The sequence below is a fragment of the Larimichthys crocea genome, chromosome X, assembly GCF_000972845.2.
Source record: "Larimichthys crocea isolate SSNF chromosome X, L_crocea_2.0, whole genome shotgun sequence".
NCBI lineage: Eukaryota > Metazoa > Chordata > Actinopteri > Sciaenidae > Larimichthys > Larimichthys crocea.
Window position 1 is genome coordinate 32,510,134 of NC_040020.1, and position 10,281 is coordinate 32,520,414.

The 10,281-nt window shown below is 40.2% G+C and overlaps 1 protein-coding gene across 1 annotated transcript; it reads left to right on the forward strand.

The window, feature by feature from the left end:
• Window positions 1-1,956: 1,956 nt before the first annotated feature.
• On the forward strand, window positions 1,957-9,477 carry stxbp6l (syntaxin binding protein 6 (amisyn), like). The gene is made up of 7 exons (XM_027282468.1): window positions 1,957-2,195; window positions 2,955-3,122; window positions 5,703-5,833; window positions 6,171-6,480; window positions 6,553-6,648; window positions 8,219-8,367; window positions 8,473-9,477. Exons 2-7 carry the CDS (start codon window positions 2,969-2,971, stop codon window positions 8,494-8,496), a joined length of 864 nt encoding a protein of 287 aa, XP_027138269.1. The 5' UTR covers window positions 1,957-2,195; window positions 2,955-2,968; the 3' UTR covers window positions 8,497-9,477.
• The last annotated feature ends 804 nt before the right edge of the window (window positions 9,478-10,281 follow it).

Here is a 10,281-nt window from a genome sequence, read left to right on the forward strand (position 1 = left end):
TTATTATTATTATTATTTGTATCTAATCAATTATATGATAACTGGATTTTACTGGTTCATTATTTTAGATGTTTATTAAGTCAGAGTAAAGTATCAGGTGGAAACTTAATACTCCATAAATCAGCTTTCTCTGTGAAGGTATGGTCTATAAAATGATTTTGGTGATTTTTATTTACATTTGCTTCCTCTTCCTTGAACTGTATGTGCAGATATAAATGAACCATAGATGTGACCATTTGAATTCTACTGAGGCACCTGTAAATTCAAAGCTGTGTTTGAGTTCAGTGATTCAGATCGATGTGAGAGGTGAAAGGCCGTTCAAACAGATCGGATTCTTTTCAAACTTGTGGGTATTTTTGATGAAACAACAACAACAGGCTGACTTTTTTTTTAACACCGTCATGGGCTTAGAATGGCTTCCAGTATGAGTCGGGACAAGAAGCCACGCATGTTCCTATTTTTTGCTGCACTGTATGAAATGACTTTTTGTGATGGCACTGAACAATGTCATTCCACATTTACAAAAAGTGACAAAAACAGTTGTCCCTAAACATTGTCTGTTCTTGTTTACATGCTCATCTTTCTGATACATGTCGAAAGAATAAATGAAGCACCTTGGCCTCCTCCTGATTCTTTCCTATCTAAGCAACCTGAACACACATGCTCCCTAGGAAGTCACAGTAGTGTCTACACTGTTGTGACGTGTACTGCCTTGGACTGTGGCTGGAGGTCTTCATTCTTCCAGTCAGTCTTAAGAGGAAAAAGCTTTTCATGTTTCATTTGCTGATATAGAATGCTTGTTGAGCCTGTGATTGGACGTGTGGACAGTGTTTACCTTTTGTGTTGAAATTATTTTCTAATGTGCCATGTTTTTTTTTTTTCAATTTCTCATTTTGTTAAATGGAAGTGTTCAAATGTTACATTGTAGATGATCTGAATGATTCAAACATCTCTGGTGGAATGTCCACACATGTTCACACTGTCACTGTGTTGTCATGGTTACCCTTTTTACCCTCTCTGTATAGTTCTTTCTCAGATGATGTGGTGCTTTACCTTGATTCATCTTTATTTATTTATTTTTAAATAAAGGCGACCGACACCTTGCCACTGGTCTGCAGTCTTTTGTTCAGTCTGAAGACATTCATGAACCTTCAGTCAGGCTTTGTTTATGAAACTACACTCTTTTTTTATTCTCTAGACTCCATCTAGAATAGGCTAGACCAAAGAAAGACCTATGTTATCCACCAGATGTGCTATAATAAAATGAGTTCATGCATGTTCAACTCAGCATGTCCAGTGATTCTCTGAAACCTCTTTGTCAATATTCATCATGACTTCTGTATAGCTTGTCATTTTCAGAAAATGCAGCATTGTGAGCTGCTGATCCAAACTGGCCAAACAGTGTCAATTTACCAGATTTGCTCTTAATAAGACCAACATTCATATACTCCTGCAGGAAGTATTTTCATGTCAGCTCTGACCGAAGATCAAAACAATACATTTGAAATATGACAGTTCATCTGTGTTACATTACATGCACAACATCTCAACCAATGACAAACAAGTATGAAATGTGTACAGCAGTGCACTATTGTTAATCCACTGAGAACAAAATGTGCGACTGATGGACTTTTAAAGTGATCATGTCAGAGAAACACTGATCATGTCCACTCATCCAGCCAAAAGCAACAGACAGTGATGTCTGATGACTGACTGCCCAAGAGTTTGTGATGAAATGTGATCAGAAAAGGGCTGAAATAATATGAAATATTATAGTGTTAATCCAATCCAATTTACTTGATACATGATTTCTTTGACTTTATTTTCCATCTGGGACTCCTCAGAAGGTCCAGCTGGTGGTGAGTTAAATTGTTGGAGAGTCACAGTTCTGTCGTGGCTATGTCTGCGAGCCGAGCCGTGGCTCTGTCTGCGAGACAGCTGCTGTCTGTTCTCTGACCACGTGCTTGTCAACCACTTGAAATGGGATGGACTGTGGTTTATTTGTGCCTTCACAGCAAGGCACGCCGTTTGGTGTGCATGGGTATAAATTCATGACAGAGTCCTGGGAAATTTTTTAATCATTTTAACAGACTACTAAATTAACATTTCTTTTAACTAACAACAAGTCTCCCAGTATTAGAAGCAAAGGAGTCAAGCATCATCAGGCTTTGGGACGCAGAAAAGGACACAAACAGGTAAGATTGCGTAGGGAAAACCTTTCTGATCCATAGATGTAATTAGTCATCATAATGAAAATATGACTCTACCATTACATACTTTTTGACCTCTTTTCTACCCTTTACTGCATTGTGTGTTTTACTGTCATTTGGTTACCTCATAAAACATCTTTCAGACATTCACTTCACTGTGATATCAAACTGAGAAGATTTATCAGAATTGTTGTTGATTCACTTTCTGTTGACTAACTGATCACCTACTCGACAAATCACCTCAGCATTAGATTTGATTATGAATATATTTCTTAAGTTAAGTGCTGATGTCTTACACACACACACACACACACACACACATGAAGATACGATCAGGAAAACGGAGGATGAACTGAATAAAGTCACTGCAGAAAATATAATAAACATGAATGAAGCAGGGCTGTATGATATAAAGTATACAAGGTCATGCTGTTTTAATGTTGTTGGGTTGTTGGGTCACTGTAAATATTATACAGAGTACAGTCTAGACTTGCTCTATATAGAAAGTGTCATGAGATAATTGCTGTTATGATTTGGAGCTAAAGAAATAAAATGGAATTGTCAACTCATGTTTAAACACCACATGCATACTGTAACCTTTCAGACAATTATTCACAACTTTTTCTATGCTGTGAGGACTGGTCTGAGGTCAGAGAGTCTTTTGCTGCCTGTATTGCCTGGACATTAGTCCAGTGTCTAAACAGGCCTGACAAACCCAGTTCTGTCCATCCATCACCTGTGTAGGTCTCAGGACTACAATGAACATTCAGTCTGCCATCAACAAAGAGGTCTTCATCCCTCGCAATGAGCGGATGCTGGTGTCAGTGGAGGTGCAGAGGAGGAAAAGGAAGAGAATGTCCTTCCTGCCTACTGGAGCCAAAGGAGACTACACCACATTCATCTGTGTTTCAGGTTAAATCAACTTTGTTCAAGCATTCATAGTCATTTCAGTCTGCATATTACAGACTTACAGCAGGAAAGTGAAAGAAGGTCCAACCCTCAAGGTCTGATTGACCAGTTGTCCAATATATATATATATGATATATGATATATGATACGATTGATTGATTGATTGATTGATTGATTGATTGATTGATTGATTGATTGATTGATTGATTGATTGATTTTTAAATGAATCAATCAAAAAGAAAACAAAGGAGTAAACAATTACAGTTTCATCAACACTGAGACAAATGGACTTTCATAGGCATGAGGTGTCATCATATACAATAACATGTGTCTGTATGAGAAATGAAATTCTGAATTTTGGTGACTGCCCTCCCATGAAAAATAACATTAGTCATTCAGTATGTTTACATTTAGCTGGTAGTGACCTCTAGTGGCTGTGTGAAGTATGACTCTTGTCTGGGAGCAAAGGTGGAGGGAGTGTGATGTTGTCACCTGTTATGGTGCAGTTTAATCTTTTAACAAGCATGACTTACCGTGACCAAGTGCTTATGCCAGACAGGGAACAAGGGTATGCCATGCAACAAAGGGTTGCTGTTGGCCGTGCAGCTATTTCACTTGCAAAGCTTTGCTCATGGGTAATTAATGGCAGGAGAGATCAGCTCATTCACCCTCTGTGGTTCACATTACTGCATTAATGTCTGATTCTAACCTGCAGTCTCATGCTAACCTTTTTATTTATTTCACATTTGCAAACTGAGCCTGTTTTGTGCAGGTTAAATGTGGTTATTTTGAGAATCCAAACAGACACATTGTTGAATGGTGCATCACAGCAGCCATTGTTTAGGGGAGTGCATTGTTGGCAGAGATGCATGAGCAGAGCTTTCAGTGGAAATGGAAGCTGAAGAGGTGCAGAGAATGGACAAATTCAGTGTTCAAATCTTGACCTCAGCAGATGTCCATCCACCATGAGCCAAGTTTACCTGTTTCCTGTTGCCTGCAAGTTTCTGCCTCTAAGGAACTTTTCCCTTTCCACTGTGGTGCTTGCTCATGGTTGAAATTGTTGAGCCTAGACCTGCTCTATATGGAAAGTGTCATGAGATAACTTATATAGCTATATAAATTAAACTGGGCTGAATTGTGTGGCACCCATTGTGTCATTCTGCTTGAAAAGGATATTTGTAGTGTTCCAGATTGGGTTTTTTTACAGTTCAGCTCTCTTACAGCCTGAGGAAAGATGGAGTCTGGTGGTACGGTATCTCCTGTCGAACAGCAGCAGGGTGCACAGGATGTGACTTAATGTTGTCTTTTAGTATCCTTTGGACTTGATGCCAACAGTCTTTTCAGTCTGGATGTGTTCTATTGCTCTGTGAAAGATGACAAAAACCTGGTCTGGAAATTTTGCTTTCCTAAAGGATCAGTGTGTAGGATTAGTGACATCTAGTGGTCTAGTTGAAACCCTGTCAACTCACCCTCTCCTTCCAAGTGTGAGAGAGAAACGCCAGAAGTCATGAAAGACCAGATCTAAAGCCAGTGTTTAGTTGGTTCTGGGCTACTGTAGAAAAATGGCAGTTTAACATGACAGACTGTGTGGAAAAGGAACCCACAGTAGAGTGGTATTCAAGTCCAGAATGTTACGTTTGCCATCAGTTTCATGAGGAGATTGTGTTCATGAAATAAAATTCTGATGTAAGTGTTGTTATATATGACGACTGAGTGGAGGGCAGAGGAGATCTGTGTGGATCTGTTGGTTCTGAATACAAACTGGTAAAGAATCCAGGCTGGCTGGGATGTTAGAGGACCAGTTTCCTCCTGCCGCATATCTTTGGTGTTGTTGGTGTTGAGGTCTCTCTGCAGTCTCTCCCTCCTGTCTCCTGGCTTTCACTCTGGTGGTGTTATATGATTCAGTGTCACCTGACTAAAGCTGTTTTGGCTTTTAGGCTCTCTGGTGTCTGAAGAATGATTTTCTTGTCACTACATCATTAAGACATATGCCACTGATGCTATGTATTCCTCAAGTTCTCCTGTTGTGCATCTCATGAACATGAGTCTGTCTGTGCAGTAAAAACAGTCTTTTTATCACACTTGATAGTCACTGGCTGGGTGTTTGGAAGATGCCACTGGCAATGATCATCCCAGGGTCACTGCACTTCAATTATCAAAATTATACTTATTTTCATGGTAATTTATATCAATACAAAATAGTTGTAGAAAATGTAGTTATTGCATTTAAAACCTGTAAGTAAAAAAGAATAACACAGGTCTACTATCTAATCATTATCCAAAATGTTTCTTAAAGAGACCTCATCCTCCAGTACAGCTGTCACACCAGCAGACTTTGTCAAACCAAACGAAGGTTCAGTCTTTCTATCAGTTAGCCTAACAGTTTTATAGTGGTTCCAACAACTGGAAGATTCGTGGTTTCTTGATATTAAATATTGTAGTTTAGAAAGATGTTGATTGGAAACCTTATATATATATATTTACATTTTGATGCATTTTGATTATAGAAAAATAATAATGTAATTTATTAATTTATTGATGTCATTTATTAAACCATAATAGCGACTAATTATATCCATTTAGTGACCAACACAAGGCCACATCAGCTCCTCATTACAAAGGTGAAGCGGTTTGGTGGCTCATCATCCTTCACTAGGAGGTCCCAGTGGACGGTGGAGCAGCTCAGACAGGTCAACGGCATCAACCCCAACAAGGTCAGCAGCATTTGGATATTCTGCTCTCCCCCGTAGTGGTCTATCAACATATCTATACTATCTTTACATATCTATATAAATTGGGCCTAGCTTCACTCAAACTTGACTTGTTTGCTGTCCTGGCTCCACTGTGGAGGAACAAGCTCCCCACTGACATCAGAGCAGCAGAAACTCAGTTTTTACATTTTGATAACTCATCTGTTTTGATGTATTTGCATGATTCTTCCAAATTTTGAGTGGTATCCACATTATTAAATACACTTTTGATAAATAAATAACATCAGCTAAATTAGATAAATTTTTTGCCAGCTCATTTTCCTGTACTCTGCTCTTCCAGGACAGCCCAGAGTTCGACCTGGTTTTTGATAATGCTGTGGACCAGTGGGTGGCCAGCTCATCAGCAGAGAAGTGTATCTTTGTCCAGATACTCTACCATGCCTGCCAGACCTATTGGGAGGGGAAGGCAGGAAATCTGGGAAAAAGTGGGAAGCTAGGCAAGCGTAGAGCAAGCCATGGTGCTCACCAGGTCAGTACTGGTCCCGGTGACTCCCCACCAGCTTCATCCAGAACCCTAAAGGCAAGACGGAAGAGCTATGTTCCTCCCAAACAGGCAGAGTTCATCAACTGCCAGTCCAAACTGACAGGAGGTAGTGTTTATGATAATCATTGAGTTCTTATGTGAATGAACCAGTTGTAATGTGTTGTCCTTGGTCTTTCAGATGCCTGCACCATGAACCTGGTCATCTACCGCTGCAAAGCCTTCTTAAATCGTATGAAGAACATGATGGTTGCAAACCAAAGATCACCAGGTCGAGGTAAGGTAGTGATTCAAGGACACTTGAGTCATGATCATATGAGTTTAGTGTTCCCCCTGTCAGAACCAACAGTGAGTGTTTCCATATGCCATCAGGGTTTTGTGAATAGAAATGCAGCTGGTAATTCACGGTCACTGTCAGGTGAAGGTGGGCAAACTTCCTGTGACAGGTTTGTGATTACATGGTGACTCCTGAGGTCATAGCTTCCTGGGCTTATGTGTCTCTGGATCATTTTCCCTTCTGTCTTTTTGTCTATTGTCCTCACTGTGCTGCACCTCTCACTGCAGCTCAATGGCCTCTCTGTGATGTGGCGGTCAGATGAAAGGAGACTTTGTTTATTTTCGGGGACGTTGGTACAATAGCCGGTCTTTAGGAAGACTGGGGCACTGAGACTGACAGGGAGCACGGCTCACCATTGAACCCGCTGACAGGGGCAGTGTAATCGGTGGGAGACGTGCCAGGCTGCAGCAAAGCACCGAATTACAGTTCAACAGCACTTTATGTGAACTTTAGTTGACCTGTGACCTATCAAGATTTGCAATGATAGTGCAGCATGATACCCTTGTGAATTAGACAGAGAACATCTTTATAGGCCAGGGGTCAGGGTCTTACTCACAGGCACTTCAGCAGGGTCATATTTACTGACACAGGTCAGGACTGTAGAAGAAACACGCAGTGATGGTAAATAGTTCAAACCCAGGTGGTGATGGTGATAGATGGGATTTAGTGAAATTCACCAAAAATGAATGAATATATGAATTGAAACATTCAAAGCTTTTAATTAATTTTAAATGATTTTCTGCTTCAATGACAGTTTGTATTGAAACAGTCCTCTTCATCATGCTGTTCACATTCTGACATCATGACACCAAGACGACACCTAACAATCATCAACAGTACCTGGTCAGTGTGAGGCTTCAAACTAACTTCTCAGAGGGAAGTTAGTGCTGAGGGAAGTTAGTGCTGAGCGTTGAGTGTGACAGTGTCATTAGCAGGTTGGAATAAGTCCACTTGTCCACAGCATGAGACGTCCAGTTGAGCTGTGATTGATGGTCAAGGTCACATGACAAGTTACTGAGACACTGACATGTTTTGTTGTGGTGTACACACCACTGTTATTAGAACTTAGCATTGCATGCTTCTTCTTAAATGCTCTACTTTCATGATATAATATCACTGTAGCATCAGCTTTTACATTTTCCATAAATTTCACCCAAAAGTCAAATATCTCTACTACTATTTACTACTCTAAATACTTTTTGTGAGTAGTGTATATTTCAAGCTGCATCCGCCATTTTTAAGTTGTCTGGCTATATTTTCATAAACCAAATTGGCCGGTCTTTGATAGTCCTCTCCTTAGTCTGTCTGTCCATCCATCACATATTCGTGCTCCCCTCATGACTGGAGCAACACTGGAACCCCAGTCAGGTCAGAATGGTGACTGGATATTAATGGACCCCAATAGATGATGAATTCTAATCACCTGACCTTTCCTCTGGCACCACTTGATATGAAGAGGGAAATGTATCAGGACTCAATTAATGTCTCTTTTTTGTGTGTGTCTCAATAGGTCAGTCTGGACGTGTTGCAGGGAGCACTAATGTTGTTCAGAGAATGAACGTGGCACTGGGGGAGCGTGGAGACAGACTAACCCGTGCTGAGGACAAAACTGTGGAACTGATGCACAAAGCTCAGCAGTTTGCAGACACTGCTCACAAGGTGAGAGAGACACACAACTTTTCTACAAGATCATGGATAATGAGTAATAATGAGTTCATATTTGAATGTGCATTTGTAACAAACAAACTTTTTTTTCCTGTGCAGCTGGCCCTGAAGTATTCCAAATAGAGTCTGTTGGAGGTAAATGGAGTTCTTCAGGATTTGAAGACAAATTCTGTAACATGGAACGCTAACACTGTCTGAGGTCTGGTCAGAGCAGATGCATCTAACTCCTCATGCCTGTTTGTGTGAAGACAACTGGAGAAGAGCGACTCTCAGGCTGTCACTAAACTGCTTCTCTTATACCTGAGTGCCTCTGTCTTACTGAGGAGGTCTGAGGATCATCTGCACTGTGTGAACGTTTGAATGTTTTGCCTGTTGTCAGATGAATCTCCTGTCGTTTATGAGGAAAAGGAATCTGGACTTTTAGATTTAAGCTGCAGTTATTTAACAAAGTTACTGTGAAATTATTTTGTTATTGTCAAATTGTTTTAATCCAGCACTTCTTACTGCCTGATCTAAGATCTGTGTGACAGGTTGCTCTGCTCAGAGTGAGTGTTTTTTTGGCTGTAATCGCACTAAATGTTTGATGTCACTCTGTTACCACCATTCTGTTTTCCTGATATATATGTCTGTATGTGTGTATGTGTGCAGTTTACAGCGTCACGTTAGATCGGTGTTGTCGATGTCCAAATGTCACTTTATATGTTGTTTGCTGTCCTGAGTCTTCTGGTCTGCGTACGTCATTGTGGTTTTTTAAGTCTTGTGTCTGAGAGTTGACTGAAGCTGGACCAGGTAAGTCAGAGTGTTTGTCACTGAGAGGAGTTCCATAGTGAAGCAGGTCTGTGTGGAAACGTCAGAATGACTATACAGTAGAAGGTTGATGTTCGTTGAAACTCTTCATGTTTGTGTTACTCTGTCAGTCATTTGGTGTAAGACTGATTTATGATGAGTGATGAGTGAAGTATTTGTTTCTCTAAGCTTAACTCTATGTGGACCTTTTTTGTTTATTGCACTGTAATGTATCATGATGTGAATTTTTCTGATGTATTAACTCAGTGACGATGCTCCCACCCCCCTTTGAACCAATTAAATGAGTCTGGACCTGTTTGTTGGACTGTGCGTCTTTTTTTACACTCAACTGGAGCTCAACAGCTTTTGACCACAAGATGGTGCTCAGAGCAAAAATAACAAAAAAACAAACAAACACTTCAGAACACACAAACACTTACACACACACATACACACAGACAAAGACACAATGTTATGTATATTAAAACAAATCAGTATTTACAAGCAAATACACAAAATAAGTGATTTATATCTGTAACCCAACATTTGAAAAAATTTAATCTGACTTGAAGTGTGCATCAAAATCTAATACAACAACTCATGTAGCATCATTTGTGAATGAACATTTACTTTTCACGCATTTGCTTAAACATCACCGCATACAGTCACAATAATTATAGACACTTGGGAATCATCAACTTAACATTTAGAAGTAGAAATGTACTGCCCTGTGTAACAGAAAAATCACGATGTTGTCACACCGCGGTGAGGTCAAGCTGGGTTTTTGTTATGTCTTGTCATTTCCTGTTTTATTTTGAAAGATAACTCTCCTCTCGTTTCAGGTCACTTGCCCTTCCTCGTGTGTCACCGGTCTGATTGTCTTCCCCGCCCTGATTGTTTCCACCTGTTCCCCATTACCTTGTGTATATATTGTCTGCGTCTCCCTTTGTCCCGTGCCAAAGTGTTTCGTCTTTCGTAGCGTGCACCAAAGCCCTTTTTCCATAGCCCATAGTCACAGCTTCTTAGCTCTAGTGTTCTTTTGTTTTCTTCCTCGAATGAGTGATTTTTTTTGTTGTACTTCCTAGTCTAGCCTTTTTGTTTCTTTGTATCTAGCCTAGTGTG

What these genes read in the sequence shown, in the direction of transcription:
- stxbp6l (XM_027282468.1), top strand. Translation starts at nt 2,969, where the DNA reads ATGAACATTCAGTCTGCCATCAACAAAGAGGTCTTCATCCCTCGCAAT. An exon ending in CCAGTCCAAACTGACAGGAG is followed by an intron (nt 6,481 to 6,552) that starts GTAGTGTTTATG and finishes TTGGTCTTTCAG; the next exon opens with ATGCCTGCACCATGAACCTG. An exon ending in CCAAAGATCACCAGGTCGAG is followed by an intron (nt 6,649 to 8,218) that starts GTAAGGTAGTGA and finishes GTGTCTCAATAG; the next exon opens with GTCAGTCTGGACGTGTTGCA.